Source organism: Phalacrocorax aristotelis, chromosome 1, assembly GCF_949628215.1.
Source record: "Phalacrocorax aristotelis chromosome 1, bGulAri2.1, whole genome shotgun sequence".
Lineage (NCBI taxonomy): Eukaryota > Metazoa > Chordata > Aves > Suliformes > Phalacrocoracidae > Phalacrocorax > Phalacrocorax aristotelis.
In genome coordinates this window covers 178040776-178057140 of record NC_134276.1, presented here as the reverse complement: position 1 = coordinate 178057140, position 16365 = coordinate 178040776, and the positions used below count along the sequence as shown (strand labels likewise).

General features: G+C 45.6%; 1 protein-coding gene across 1 annotated transcript in view; it reads left to right on the top strand.

Moving 5' to 3' along the window:
* The first annotated feature begins 1581 nt into the window (after positions 1-1581).
* TRHDE (thyrotropin releasing hormone degrading enzyme) overlaps positions 1582-16365 on the top strand; it is a 216237-nt gene continuing 201453 nt past the window's right edge. Inside the window, exons 1-2 of the mRNA XM_075080790.1 lie at positions 1582-2675; positions 8131-8404. Of these exons, the coding sequence (XP_074936891.1) occupies positions 1828-2675; positions 8131-8404 (1122 nt within the window). The 5' untranslated portion in view covers positions 1582-1827. The remainder of the gene's footprint in view (positions 2676-8130; positions 8405-16365) is intronic.

The window sequence follows — 16365 nt, the reverse complement described above, 5'->3', positions numbered from 1 at the left end:
TATATCAGATTTTGTGAAACTCTGCAGACTGGATTTTTTCCTTCTTTTTTCTTTACCATGGAAAATAAGGCCCTTATTCCGCAAATTGTTATGTATGCATTTAACTTGACGTACAGCATACACTCCTGCAGATTCCATGGGACTGACTGCCGTGGATAAACACATCTGTAACTGCTTGCAAGACTGGAGCTAAAGGACTTCAAAAAAAAAAAAAAAAAAAAAAAGAAAATGAACGGAGAGAGTTTTTGAAGTATGCAAGTATGCAAGCAAAATAAGAGGAAGAGGGTTGCTTTCGCACATTGATCTACATCCTTGCTGTGTATATTAATTCTGTGTTTCTGCAATCACTACGTGCAAAAGTTTGGGGGCAGGTGGAAGAAGTGGGCTCAGATTCGGTAATTCAGTTTTCCAGACCTGGGTTCTCTCCTAGGACTACTCAAGCCACGTGTTAGTGCCTTACCCCAGGCAGCATTTAACCCATCCTTAAATCCCTCCTTAAACCCCTCAAACCGAGAAGCGGGGTTCAGCACGGGCAGGAGGGAGAGCGGGAGCGAGAAGGCTGTCCCGGGGCCGCGCAGTGACGGCACGGTGACTTCTGGAAGTCCCGGCCAACACTTAAGAGTGACTTTTCTCGGCATATTAATCCTATCGATTTAACTTGGAGCATTTATCCTCGTTTCGGCTCCATCCCCACGTCAGTAGGACAGCGCTATTGTCGTCCAAACGCGCAGCCGGCGGCTCTTTATTAAGCCTATACAAATACGACACGGTACCGGCGCTCGGTACCGGCGCGGAGAGCACGCTGCTGTGCGTGTGATCCCGGGAAGTCCTGCGGCGCGGGGGCTCTGCGGCCGGGCAGCCGCCCCATCCCCGGCCCCGGCGCAGCCCAGCCCCGGCCCCCCGCCCGGGGCTCCCCCCGCCGCTGCCGCCTCAGCGAGCTCCCCCGGATCCGCCGCCTGTGACACACCGGAGAAAAGCCTCCCTCGTCCCCGCGTCGCCCCCGCCTCCCGCCCCCTCCCGCTCCCCCGGGGCGCCGCCGTCACCGCCGGCAGCCGCTGAAGCCGAGGGGCGGCGGGGCTTGCCCGCCTCTCCCCCTTCCCATCCCTTCCCTTCCCTCGCCTCTCCCCGGTGCCTATATATAGCCGCCTCTGCCCGAGCCACCCGGGAGAGCGCTCTGTACCTGCAGGAGACGGAAAAAGACAAAATAAGAGAGAAGCCGCGACGAGCGACTCTCCGGAGCCGGTCACGCCAGGAGGAGGAGGAGGAGGAGGAGGACGGCCCCGGGCCCGGCGCCGCTGTCCGGTGCCGCCGCCCCAGGTGCCAGGCGAGCCCCGCGGGGGCGGCCCGACCCGCGCGGCGGCGCGGGGCGCGGATGGCTCGGGCGCTGCCGGGGCCGGGCGCGGAGCCCGACCCCGGCCCCGGCGGCTCGGAGCGCGGGGGGAGGAGAGCTCCCGGCGGCGCTAGGGGGGGGCCGGGGCGGCAGAGCCCTCCCCCTTGGCGCCGGGGTGCGCTCGGCGACATGTGCTGAAGTGCCCCGCAGAAGCCGCACAAGTTGCCTGCGCGGCGCGGCTCTAGCGGCCGGACGGCGGGGAGCGCTCACCGCCGCCGGCTCCCGCCCGACCCCGTCCCGTCCCCCCGCCCGGGGGCCGCTCCCCGGCGGGGCTGCCGGCAGCCAAGGGTGATGCGGATCGCCGGGAAGTGAAAGGCGGCGCGGCGGCACGTCCTCCCCTCCCCGTCCGAGGGACCCCCTGCCTCGGAGCCCCCCATGCCTTCGGGGCCCCCTCGGGGGGCGGCGGCCCCGCGGGAGGCGGGGGCGAGGCTGCCGTGATGGCCCTGGAGGAGAAGCGGGAGAAGCGTCCGGCCGTCACCCCCATGATGATCGAGGAGGAGGCCGCCCTGCGGAACGGCAGCCGGGGGCTGCCGCCGGGCCCCTGGGCCGAGGCGGCGGGGCCGAGACCCCCCACCACGGAGCGCCACATCGCCGTGCACAAGCGCCTGGTGCTGGGCTTCGCCGTCTCCATCCTGGCGCTGCTGGCGGTGACCATGATCGCCGTGCTGCTCAGCGTCCGCTTCGAGGAGTGCGGAACCGCCGCCGCCGCCGACGGCCCGCCGCGGGCCGGCGGCAACGGGAGCCTCCCGGGGGCGGCCCGGCGGCCGCCCGGTGCGGGGCAGCCCCCCGGCCGTCCTGAGGAGGAGGAGGAGGCGGCGGCGGCGCGGGGCGGGGAGGCGGCGGCGGAGGAAAAGGAGGAGGAGGAGGAGGAGGAGGAGGAGGAGTGGCAGCGGCGGCGGGAGCTGCCGCCCTGGGCCCGGCCGCGGCTGCCGCGGCACCTGCGGCCGCTGCACTACAACCTGATGCTGAGCGCCTTCATGGAGAACTTCACCTTCAGCGGGGAGGTGAACGTGCAGCTGGAGGTGCGCAACGCCAGCCGCTACATCGTGCTGCACGCTCACCGCATGCACATCGAGGCGGTCCGGGTGGCCGAGGACAAGCTGGCCGGCGGCGTGCAGGTGGCCCGCTCGTTCCTCTACCCCCAGACCCAGGTCTTCGTCGTCGTCCTCAGCCGCAGCCTGGAGGTGCAGAGAAGTTATAACCTCAAGATCATCTACAACGCCCTCATCGAGAACGAACTGCTGGGCTTCTTCCGCAGCTCCTACGTCCTCCACGGCGAGAGAAGGTAGCGCCGCGGGGGCGGGTGGGGCTTAACTCAACCTCGGCTCAACTCGGGCCCAAGTTGGCGGCCCGGCCCCCGCCACTCGCCGGCAGCCCGCGCCGAACTTCGGGCGGGGCGGCGCTAGGACCCGGCGGGCCGCGGCGCCGCCGGGCGGGTGAGGCTGTGGGCCGGGGAGCGGCGCGCTGAGGGAGCCGGGTCCCCGGGCTGTGGGCCGGGGAGCGGCGCGCTGAGGGACCCGGGTCCCGCCCAACGGCCGCCCGGCCTGTCGGTGAGCGCGGGCCGGGCCTGGCCTCCAGCCGCCGCCGGTGTCGCCGGGGGTCCCCTCCGCCGCCCGGCCGCTCCTGAGGGCTGGCGCTGGGGAGGCGGAGCTGCGGGGGCTCGGGGCGGCCGCGAGCGCTTGCCGCGCCGCTCCGCTCCGCCCCGCCGGCCGGTGTCGGAGGGCGGCCGGGGCCGCGGCCAGGTGAGCGGAGCGCCCCGCCCGGGTGGGGGTGCGGCGGGGAGGAGAGGCCCCTGGAGACGGGAGGCGGTAAGGAGCGAACTTCCAAGGGTGGCAGGAGTAAAGCGTACCGCCCGCCCTGTCCCTGCCCGGGCAATCCCGGGACGGAGACCCCGGGTCCGTGCCATAAACCCTGCTGTGCCCGGCCACCGCGTGCCCTCGTGGGACAGGGCCTGGCCGGGTGACAAACAGCAGCGTGTAGGGGAGCAGAGCTTCTCTGCTGTCTGGTTTTTTTTTTTTTTTTTTATGTTATTATTTGAAGAAAAAGGCGGTGGGATGTGATTTCACTTAACGTGAATGCATTTCGCCACCTGCTGCAACCGAGTCACAGCAGATGTACACCCGGTGACAGAGCAAACCGGGTCAGTGCGCGCTGTTTACACGCAGAACAAGATTTGATCTTGATTTGCATTTACTCTTGTTATTGTAGCCCTTAGTCCCTGTCGAGGCGCTTGTTAGGGTACACAGGGTCGCTATGAAGGCCACATTCAGACAGTTAGAGGCGCGCTTTCTTTTTTTTTTTTTTAAGTAGTTTTATAACCACAGTCAGACTTTGTAATAGAAAAGAAAGATGGGCTGGGCTTCATTGTCCATCATTTTAAAATTAGTTTCTTTTTAAGCTGTCCTTTCTTGAAACATCCATGCAGTGACAGGTTATCTCTTCCTAAGTCTTACTGGGTTTGTACTGCGATGCAAAGAGTGTATAGTTGGCAGAATTGTGTTTTAAAAAAAAAAAAAGTCGGAGAGAAAAAGAGCACTCACCAACTCAATTAAATCAAAAGCCCTCGTATTAAAACATGTTTTTGTTACTGTGATTATTGACAATTTTAAACAGCGCGATATTAGAACTGCAACCAGGATTGAAATGAAGTTTGTGTGATTTGTCATTGCAATGAAATAAAATGGAAATTTGGAAAAGCAGGGTTGTAGGAAAAGATGCAGATAAAATGCCTTTTATCACTGAGGAGTGAATGACTGGGGTAATAGGCAGTTTGTGCAGACCTGTATGAAAATGGGCAAATCAGAAGACAGAATGCAGCTGACAGCAGGGGGTATAATTCACTTTACAAACCAAAGAAACCATTTAAGCAGTTGTTATTCTTGTGTATTTAGACTTTGTATAGGAATAATTGAACTGTCAAATAGGTGTTGCAGTGACATTTCTCCAGAGTTACTGTATTACACTTCAATACCAATGCCCCAGTTATGATTTAAAAAAAAAAAACCAACAAAAAACCAACAATAAAAAAAGGACTATTCATGTCTCGAATCATCAAGCTAGCTTAAGGCATGGAGTGAAAGGCGATGGTAAAATGGGTTTCCCAGTGTTCTCTGTGTAACTTTTCAGTTACAAGTTGCTTTGTTTTTAATACACTTGAGTATAGTCACATTGGGCAAGGTCCTTACCTTGTGTAAGGTAGCATTGTTATGTTAAAATCAGTGGCATTCTTTCCTTATACCAGCTCATTTGTATCTCTTACAGTAAAATGCTGTTTTTAAAACTAATCAGTGCGCGGTTATAGTTTCAGGTGTTTTAATAGAAGTACTGTTTTTCCTTTTCAACTGTCAGAGGCTTCACGACTCACTGTAGTATGAAGTAAATAATACACATTTTAAACCAGGGAGCTTCTTTGTTCAGAGCGTGCTCTTGCAGTGTAGCAATTTGCATTTTGATTAATAACCCATTTTTAATATAATACATATAACCATTTGTAGTCCTTCAACATGGACAGCTTCTATATGATAGATAGGCTTCTCTCATGCTCTGAGAGACCTTGATGTTCCAGCAGGACTTTAGCTTTTTGACATCTTTATATTTGATTAAAAGACAGCGACTTTGTTGGAGTAGCAATTGCTATAAAAGGGTCTAAACCATCATTTTTCACTTTTGTTGTACCTGAGGAGTGAATAACTCTGGCTTACTATGAGGCTTCACAAACAAAGTAATGCTTTTACTTTAAAATTTTTTTTTTGTAAAGTTAGTTTATCTTCGGTGGTCTTCTCAGGCGAAAGTCATAAATCGGCCTGAAATGTTGATAGCAACATAAAAGTATTTATTTTCTTACTGAAAACCTTGCTACTTTAATTGAAATGTGCAATGCAAGTGATATGCTACAAATTTGCTTTGCATTATGTGCCAGAATTTACTGGCAGTAATCAACAGACATTTGATACAGAGCTACTGTAGAGTACTGTAAGAGTATGCACACATAATTTAAATGAACATCAAACTTTGGCATAAATGAAAAGGAATGAAAATTTCTTACATCACGCAGACAAAACAAACAGACGTATTCTTCCATCTTATAACAACTAAGATGTCAAAATAGATAGGTTGTTGAGGAAACACATGTCTTCCTTTAATAGGTAAGGTGGAATTAAAACACCTGCAAATTACTGCCGTGGGTATGCTGAAAAGACATGCTGCAAGGCTGTCATTCCCAGAAGTGCAACTTTTTATGGGGATATTTTGGGGAACTGGAGATGAAAATGTCAGTGCCCAGAGAGATGTGGAGCGAGATGGATGAAATACTTAGCCTGGTCTTCACTTTTGGCATGCTATAAAAGTTTTGCCTCTTTTTTTCCTCCTAACACAAAAAGAAATAGATAAACACAGGCAATAATTTTTTTTTTTTGTTAATGTGTGTAGGGGTTTAGTCTTTGGGAAGCAGTTTTTAACCTTTTCTTTGTTTTGCATGATGGAACAAAAAGCAAATGGATGTTTGATAGTTACGCACAGGTTATAACTATCGCTGTTGTTGGTAGTTGATGTATTTTTAGTGTGAAATATTGAATACCCAGTGTTTGCCCCATTGAGTGTATGCGAATATATCTATCTATCTGTGAGGATACGGAAGATACAGAGTTTACCAGGTTTTATCTGTCTGGTGAAGAGATTGTTTCAATGGCCTTACACATAACAAATATTAAAAGACTACTGATAGGACTCCAGGAAGTCAGGGGGGGCTTCCTTATTTAGAGAGTGTCAGAATATATACAGTATTCCCTAAGCATGCATTTACATGTGTGTCTGAGCTCATTAAAATTGTTCATTGCAGAGGAAAGTTCATCATTCTTGCTGTATTAATAAACAGGCCAATACAGTTTTCCATGCTCACTGGAGGCTTCTGTTGATGTCTATAGCTGTTTAGAGTGTGCCTAGAATGCAGAATCAGGTCCACTTGAAATACTTTGCATATAAATTAAGTTGCTTTGCTTCATTTAATGGGCTGATTTGGCTTTGCACTAGTGCAGATCCACTGATAATATGGTGTTTGGTTGGATTAACACTGGAATACCTGTCACAAACGTTTTACCTTATATTTAGCAACTTTATGCAGACTTATGATTTTAGTAATCCATATTTTATAACAAGACACGAAAAATGCGATATGATGAAATCCTTCAGTAATTACTAACCTAATAAGGCTTTTTATTTTAGGCAGAAGACCAATGGTAGCTGCTTAAGTGGTGGCAAATTTTTCCAAGTTTTTAAAAAACAGGTGGTAATTTCACCAGAAAACATTTACCTAGTTCTATCAAGCATGGATGTGCTGTAGCAAGATAAGTTTAACATTTCAAGAAGTTTATTTCTTCATTGTTTATTGTAAAATAATGCTCCAAAATATTCATAAAACACAAGAAGTTTTAGAAAAAGTTAGATACTTTTTTTTTCCTTATGGGCTACCTATTTTTTTCTCCCTCAGTGTTAGGGAGTATTGTATTGCAGAATAATGCTTACAGACTGATTAATAATAGGTGCCACCATTTTCATTATATCAAATCTATCCACTCATCCTCTTCCCTCAGAGGAATAACAGATGATTAGTCAACCTCTCGAATTCTGATAAATGTTTACCTTGTATCTAAAATTGCATGGTTATTTCCATTGATGGATCCTCAGAAAGTGAGACGTGAATCAATAGCACTTAAGAAGCCTACATATATGCCGCTGTTAGTTACGTAGTTGGCTTGTAGTCATTTTGTCATCCTGCATGTCTCTAGAAAATATTCTTATTGAACCCCATAATTCAGCCTTCTAAGTGTAGCTTCTTGTTTCTGCAAAGAGATCGTTGCACGTGGGTTTTCTTCAAATGTGTAAATGTAAGTCTCTACTCGGAAAGGTTCGTAGTCTCTATCTGGATTAAAATATCTTTAGTTACAAAGAACTAAACTGAAGCCTTCCAAGTCTCTACAGTGGCATAATAAAAGTCTTTTCCTCCTTCATGGGTCTTTTCATAATTTGACCCATTAACTGAGAACATCGATTTGTTCTCTATAAAATACACCAGAAAAGAAAAACACATGTAGAAGAATGCTGAACTACTCTCTGCTTGTTTAATCATTTGCTTATATTTGTAATTCTACAAAGCTCACAGAATTTTTGTGTTTTGGACTTGCACAGTCCCAGCAGTGCTGTATAGTGGTGTGTCTCAGACCTACGTGCAACCAGCACAGAAGTGATCAGCAGTGGAAAACAATGACCCTCTTGAGTGCACTATGTGACTGTAAGTTCTCAGGCTCAGAGAAAGGCAAAGTGCCGTGTTGGTGTCTCAGGGCAGAGTGAACTCCCTGAAGGCTGTTAAATCCTGGTTTGAACTGAGGACTGTGCTTGTTTTACATCGTATAACCACTACTGGCTAACTTTTTTTTCACACATTAATGAGCAAAACTGCTAGAACCCGAAGTTTGATACAAGGCAAGGGATTATTATTTAACATCAGTGTGGTGCCTGCAAATTTCTAGGAAATCTGTAGACCATTACCTTATGTCAGTTGCATTGCAGTACAGGTAGTAAGAAAGTGATAAAGGAGTGTTCAAACACTGTATACTTTGTACAGTTTGTTTTCCCCTGCCCCTTGAACTGCAGTAGTCAAACAGTGTCTTATTTGGTACATCCACGAATCAAGTACTGTGCACAGTTAGTAATTGCTTTGGTTTTTTTGTTTGCTTCTTTTCTAGGTTTCTTGGTGTTACGCAGTTTTCTCCTACTCATGCCAGAAAAGCCTTTCCTTGTTTTGATGAGCCCATCTACAAGGCCACTTTCAAAATCAGCATCAGGCATCAAGCAACTTACTTATCTTTGTCCAACATGCCAGTTGAAACTTCTGTTTTTGAAGAAGATGGATGGGTTACAGATCACTTTTCACAGACCCCTCTCATGTCCACGTATTACCTAGCTTGGGCAGTGTGCAATTTTACATACCGTGAAACTGTCACCAAGAGCGGAGTAGTTGTAAGTATTCCTGATGTTGTATCTAATATGTTTCGTTATTTTGAAAAGCCTCACTTTTTGTAAGGGATCATAACATCAAGTACTTAAAGTATTTTATTGATTAGCATTCCTAAAATTTGCCAGTTTACTTAATGATAGCATGTATTGTTTGGGACCTTTTCTGAAGGTTTGTCTAACGTTTGACTCGGCCACTTTGGACACTTTCAAGAGTCGGCTGGACAGGGTGCTGGGCCATCTTGTCAAGACTCTGCTCTTCCTAGAAAGGTTGGACTAAATGATCCCTGAGGTCCCTTCCAACCTGTGATTCTGTGATTTTTGGTTTGTCTGATACTTTTTGTAGCTGGTTAGCTTAGAAGATGTAGTTGTCTGACGACATTTTAAGCTTTTAAATATGCCATTTCACTTCATTTTGATTTTCATGGGAAGTTTTCTCTTGTTTTTCCTGTATCCTTTTCAATACCAGTGTTTGTGGGACTATTTATTAAAAGAAAGCGGTAGAACAGGCAGCATTTCCAGCCTCCTTCCTTCAGTACTGACAAGTCCCTTGGTGTGCTATGTGCTAGCTCAGGAGGCTGATAAAGTAATTTATATCTTAGAGCTCTTGCTTAGGAGCAGGACTTTACAATCTATCAGCTTCCTGTGGAGGTCCAGGTTGATGGAAACATTAACTTTCTGGAGCTGTTGTTTCCAAATATGGCATGATTCCAGGAGTTATGCCATGAAAAAAGAGAGAAAATCCTTTACTTATGTCAGTTTTGTTTTTGTTTACAAATATCAAGCTCAGAGCTGTATAACAAGCCAAAACATACATGAGAAATTCTGTCAGCTTAATAGAGTATTTCACAGTGCTGTCATCTTGATTTTTTTCAGGTGAACATGCAAAGCAACCCTTCCTTCTTAGTTACCGTGAATAACAAAATGGAACTAGTTCTGGAAGCAGAGGGCTAGATGGCAATTTAAGCTGTGTGCCTGAGCAAAGGGAGTGTTTACCTTATATTTCTGTAAGTGCTCTGTGACTTTGTGCTGTAGCCTGGGAGCATGAGGAAGGATTGCAGTCTTCCCTTCCATGGCTGATCAGGTCAGGAAACTTCTCCATAACCACTTTTAGCTAGCCTAAGCATTGAGCTGCTGTGGAGGGAGCTGATCCCACGTTCTCTGAGCCAAAGGTATTCTTTGCCGTCCTTGTGCTAGCCTTCAGCTCTGTACAGTGTATGATCTGGCTGAAAACTGACCTGAAAAAATAAATGAAAATGTGGTAAATTTTCAAGGAAATCAGTTCTCTGATCCAGCTTTTTGTGTCACTGCCAGAGTCCTAGTATGGATTCAAGGCTGTGCTGATGGAAGGTGGACCCAGGACAGCTCTCTGCATTGGCATCCCTCATTTAGGCCATACTGAAGTGATTAGGAAATAAGTCTTGGTTTTGTCACTGGAACAGCTGGGTAGGACGCTGGGGGGCCTCCTCTCCGTTACAGCCCTTTCGTACCATGGCTGGCAGACTATGATGCTACCTTCTGGCCCCACGAAAGGGGAGGAGGAAGCATGGCTAGGAAGTGGTTCTCTGGGGTGCTTTAAGCTATGAGTGTCAGGATGTGGGAATTGCTGAGGCCATGCTTGCAGTCCCAATGGTTATCTGTGATGGCTGAAAGCCTTTGGGCTTGTGGGTTTTTTGTGCGTTGGGCTTTGTTAGTTTTCTTTTGCGTTTTTTTGGCTGGGTTGTTTCTCTGTCAGTTCAGTGAGCTGAGTTAATTTAGAGAAGGATCTCACAAGTGCCAAGGCAGAGAAATAAGGAGGGAGAAGGGGGTGCCTGGTTCTTAGAGTTGCGACCAACAGATTAATTATCTGTACAAGAGGGATTGCTCTTGGGATGTGGAGTTGGTTGCCTCTGGCTGTTGCAATAGTCATAGAATCATAGAATGGTTTTGGGTTGGAAGGGACCTTAAAGACCATCTAGTTCTACCCTTGCTGTCATGGGCAGGGACACTTTCCACTAGATCAGGTTGCTCAAAGCCCCATCCAGCCTGACCTTGAACACTTCCAGGGAGGGGGCATCCACAACTTCTCTGGGCAACCTGTTCCAGTGCCTCACCACCCTCACAGTAATTAATTTATTCCTTATATCTAACCTAAATCTATCCTCTTTCAGATTAAAACCATTACCCCTCGTCCTATCACTACACTCCCTGTTAAAAAGGAGTGTTCACTGGCCTAGTAGAACAGGGTCAGCTATCAAGCCATTTTTACTCCCTGTCAAGCAGTACTAAAACAGACTTCTATCCAGGTAGGAGCTGATGATTTTCATTGTAATGTACTCCATCTGCTGAAGGATTTAGTCTTAAGCTAAGAATGACCTGGTATTTTTCAGCTTTAGAAAACAGTGGTTACTTGAGGTTCTTTAAATCTAATAAGATGGAAGTTTTTGATGTATGCTCTACTAGGTAACACTAGAGAAACAGACGTGTTCAGCTTCCGACATCAGTGTAAGCAAATATATGAAACGTGGGGGATGGACCTCAGGACCATCAATTTGAAAGATAAAGCCTACTGTCTCTTTCACTCATTTTCTTGTAGTGTTATTCAGAGCTTGTATCCTGCTGACTTTTGCTGCTTGAGTGTGTTTGATATCCTGAAGACAGAGGCATGCTCATGTCTTGTAAACAATAATTGATAACTTCCTGCTGTTCTTGTATTTGGCAAAACTGTTATCTAGACTGCAGGTTTAACAGGAATCCAAAGAGAATATTCAACTATTACTTTAATTTGTGGCTACTAGGGCCTGATAGTTATGCTTGAGCCTGTTGGTTCAGTGCATGTAGGACGTACAGATGTGTACTCCACAGGCTTGACAGTACAATTGTACAGAACTTTGCCAACAATTTTGCAAATCAGTGCAAATTTTGTTTTGGCACATTCTTGAACCTGGTTTTGGTTCACAAAGCATTTGTGTGTGTGTGTGTGTGTGTGTGAAGGGGCAGGGAAGTGTCCTTTTAGATTTTGACAGCATGCTAATGATTAAAATGTCACCTCTCCTCCAGCTGACTAGTCTTACTAATCTGCTATGGTCAAGAGTAGATAAACTCCCTGAGGAAGAAAAGAAACAGTGAAATTAAAAGCAGGTTTGTTCCTCAAAAAAGGTTAAGCATTAGCTGTTCAGTCTTCCTCAGAATTAATTTTAACGTAAGCGTGAGATTCAAATACAAATCAAGTTATAAATAGAAACTGACTTCTGGAAAGCTTAGGTAGCCAATCAAAATAATAATTTTGATATAGCCTATATAATTCTTGCAGACATGAAGATGTTCTATATGTCATACACTAAAATTAATTTGGAAAGGGGAATTACAACAAGCAGTGCTTTTCTAAGAGCACAGATCAGTGAATGTGAAACATTAGCATAACTCTTTAGTCCATATGGGACTGACCAGAATGCCTTCCAGAGCAGGTAACTTAAAAGCAGAGCTGACTTCATACATGCATTACAGATATATAATATGTTGTTCAGATTAATCTGTGATTACAGCCAATGATTCAAATAACTTGATTCTTGTGAAAAGGACAGTGGTGCAGTCACCTATGCTGCTGCAGACTAGGGAGCAGTGTAGTTCTACCAGGGTGCTGCCTGAGGTAGTGCTGTACTGAAGGAGGAGGGATGCCCTTATGAGCAGGCTTAGCTGATCTTTGTGTGGCCCTAGAGCCACTGCAGCTGTGCCTGCTGTAGTTGGTGAAAATCTTGGGACTTCTGTACTGTCATCTTTGTGCAGTACAATAATCCAGAAAGCTCCATTTACCTTTGCATGCTGTCTTGCTTCTACTCATATGTTGTGTTTCCTAATCATACCTCTTATGTATGCTCTTTGTCAGTAGTTCTTAAAAGTAAAATATTGCGGGCTGGATTGTAATGTCTGTCACATCATCTCTGTGTCTCTTTCCTTCATTGCTGTCTTTATCTGTCCTTCTAATCCACTAGGCCTTTTCCTACTATTGTTCATTTTTTCCTCTGTCTGGATTTATTTTTACTCTATTTCATGTTTAGCTGTACTTCTATTCTCCAAATCCTCTGTTTCTCATAATTCCTTTGCCAGGTGGACATGGAAACTCTCTATATCCTGCATGCCTTCTCACTGTCTCATAGGTTATTTTAATTCCTTTTTTTTCCTGCTAATTCTTTCTCTTTTCACTTAGTGGAAGGAGTGAGCGCCCAAAGACAAAGTAGAGTATTATCAGTGGAGATGAAGGCATTGCTGGAAAGAGATGTTTCAGGGAGATTCATCGTCTACCATTCTCTTTTGCTGTGGATGGGGTGTGGAGATTAGGTGTGGAAATAAAATGCTAATTGGCAGCTTTAAAGTGGCTCTTTTCAGGGGGGGTATCTGCTAAAAAGGAAAAAAGGAAAGTGTGTGGAACGGAGTGGAGTTAGGAGGAATTGTGGGCGCAGGGGTTAGAAGAGCGAGTGCAGGCAGTGCCAGAGCAGATGGGAGCAAGCTGCAGTGAAAGGAAGTGGCTATCTGGCTGAGGGGTGGAGAGTGGGAGGAGGAAAGTCGATGGAAGACAGTGCTGAAAGAAGAATTTTGCGTGGTTTCACTTTTGCTACTCCTGCTTCTGTTCCAAAATGGTTGCAGCATATGTTGCAGGACTGGCGGTGTGTGGGCCTGACCACAGCTTGGTCAACTGCACAGGGTAGAACCTCAGCTGGCTCTCTGAATCCATGCACATTACACTTTGAAGAGAGCTGTACAGCCAGGTACATCTTACTTTTAGTTTTATTAAACATTACTGTAGAGTCATCATTGCCAAGTAATTTGTCATGATACAGAGAAAGACCTTGAGGCTAAGAAAGATCTTACGAGAAGAGTCATACCACAATAAGGCCAAACTTTATTGCACTGCTGCTGTTTTGCTACGACTTGAAGATATAATTAGAGATCACAAGCTCCTGGTTAGTAAAAATTTTAATTCAATACCTTACAGTACAGTCAGGTCTTATCCTGGCCAATGAGGAGGAGCTGTAATAATCTGGCTAAAGGAGAATAAGTTAATTATTGTTTCCATAGTGCTCTCTGGCTTGCAGAGAGCCTGCATGAATGTTCTGGCACCAAATTCTCTTAGGTTTGTATTTGGGGGGCTCACTCAGTGTGGCTTGGCATCACACAAAAAGATAATGGTCTCAGAAATGGAATATGTGCAGTAATAGTCGCCTGATTCTGCACAAGTGAAAAATCCTTTTTTGCCCAGGAAGGGCTAGTGAACAGAGTTACATAAGCAGGCTTGGGTCAGAATCAGTGTGTGTTCAACAGCTCATGTTAGCTTACGTCCAGCACCATGGGACCATGGTTTTATACTTGTCTTTGAGACAGTCATCTTGACTAGAGGTAGTGTAGCGCTTCTAGGCCTCCCTGAGTTGCTGGAGAGCTGGGCTGGGTATTCCCTCATCTGCACTGCAGTGATCAGTCTGAGGAGACTGAAGAGCTGACTTTCATTAATAGTATTAAAAAAAAAATAAATCAGGTTGAACAACTATTCAGAATAACTTTTTCCCCAGTGGGTTCTGTCATTCGTTAGTTACTAGAAAAAACCAATCCCATCACTTGTCTCTAAAATAACTCTGCACTTATTGTGCAGTTCAGCCTGTAGCTTTTAGAAAATTATTCTGTATTTGAAAAATGTATTAATATTTTTATGTAATAGCAGTAATGACCTCAAGACCAGGCATTTTCTGTCAGTTAATGACTACCCGGGTTAAAGGCCTGAGGCTCTGCCTTAGGCCCTCTCTTCAGCTGCTGGTTATTAACTGTTGGCAAAGTCTCTCTATCAGTTATTATTTATTAATCAGTATTGAAGCAATTATACACCAGATAACTCCTTGTGGGTGAGCAAATTGGTTACAGCAGAATGATTTAGCTATCAAAAGTAGAATTAGTCCTCAATTAAAATTAAGTTTTCTTCCTCTGCGACCTGAATTTAGTCCAGCTCCAGAGTTGAGCTCTGCTTTCTAAGCTCACCTATACCTGAAAAGTAACTTCTGTTAGCCCATCGCTTACCACTGGGAGGCCACATGTGTATCTGATAAACAGATAGTAGCTAATGCAGGAAGCACCGGGCATATTTCTGAAGCCTCGTGTAATGCAGACTTGTAATGTTTAATCTTTATATGTCCTGGAATGCTGCTCTGATAGCGATATGGTGATACTCATTAATTTTTTTGGTCTTTTATTACAAATGTCCCATTCTTGCCTCCTCCAAAATAGCTTTCATCAAACATTTAAAACTAAAATACATGTTACAAAGAATGTGATGGGAGGTGTGCAGTTATATTGAGCTAGAAAAGCACACACATGTATTAACATGGATAGGTAGGTGTGTTTGTGCTGTCTTTTGTTTGTATGAAAGTTTCTCTGTAGTAACAACAGAAAGGCTGGTTCTACAAGTACATTTTACCCAGTTTAGTGCTTACTATTGTGAGTTGTTTTAGTTAAGTGGGAAACTGTAATATGCTACATTAGTAATCCAAAGAAATCGTAGCTTTTTCAGAATCACTGCATCAATATTTGTTTACTCATTCTATTTGAGGTTTGCATATCGAAAATGACTTTTAGTTTATTAATTTTTAAATGCTATATCTACAAAATATGCTACAAACAAACAAAAACCGACGTGATCAGCATCCATGCTAAACTGAATATGCCAGGGAATCTGTTAAAAACATGAATTGCAAACTTGCAATCCATTGTTATTGATTTCTGGTTGAATTTGCAAGTCGAATGCACTAGGAAAACACTACATGTATTGTGTTTGCTCCTTTAAAAATGCTCTGTCAGCACTTGTAGTACATGCAGTATTTACATGTATTATTTATTTTATTAACATAAACTCTCAGCTGCACTCTGCAAATAATATTATTGAGTTGAAAGACTTGAGTTTGGGAGCAATGTTTTGTTTTGGTTTTGCTTAGGAAGATCATAGTATCTGGTGGCAGTTGTGTACTGAACTTTGTATGCAGTAGCAAGAAGACTTTGCTGAAAAGGGTAAATTCTTAGTCCTGGGCTAATTTGTAGGCTTATGACTTGCTTGCAGTAACAGGGAGCAGAGAGGCAGGCAGCGCCTCTGATTGCTGTTCTGACAAGCGTGAGGCCAGGGTCTTGATTGCAATTCCATACTTTCAAGATCATTGCTTCATCTGGGATCTCTTCTGGCTAATGAAAGGGAAGACAAGTCTGGGACTCTTAGTACTTTCCACTCTTTCCCTCCCGTTTGCTCAGAGGAGAGTAGTGTGAAGTCCCTGCAGTTCCTTCCATTCCCTACATTACAAGCATGGGAAGGAGGGAGACGGAGGAGGAAAGACTGTACTTCCTTTTCTTTTAATGTACTAATGAGCATATGCTTAGTAGTTTGTACTGTGACAATATAACTCATAGTGAAGGCTGAACGCTCGAGCTGTGCTCTGCTTTCTGTACTACATTCTTTCATGTCTCCTTATGCCTCTTACATTCTGCTGTCATATTTGACTTCATTAACTTATTCGTTAAGGTCTCTGTCCTTGGCATCAACATGAATTCTGCTTTCTGACATCCAAGGAAGTAGCAAGAGTCTATTAACATGTTTCCGTAAGAGTCGTGCTCTTGCTATAGAAGTAACAATGAAGTGCCAAATAATCTGTAGGAGGTATCTCACCCCAGGAAAACGTAAAGGTGAACACATTGCTGCACCAGCCTGAACATCTGTCAGTCAAACACTGTTATCCTATATACCTACGGTAGTAACTGCACTCTGTGCGGTGAAAATGGATTACTGAGGCAAGTGGCTTAGTTGACATCTAGTTGAGTGACAGATACAGTGTTCGTGAGGGAGGAGAGTGATGCATACTTTTATTTATTTATAGACCAGTCTGTCTTCCAGGGTTTAGGTAAGTTTTAATCATATTTTTCATACAGAACAAGAAATTTAGCCTATTTGTTCCCAGTTTTTA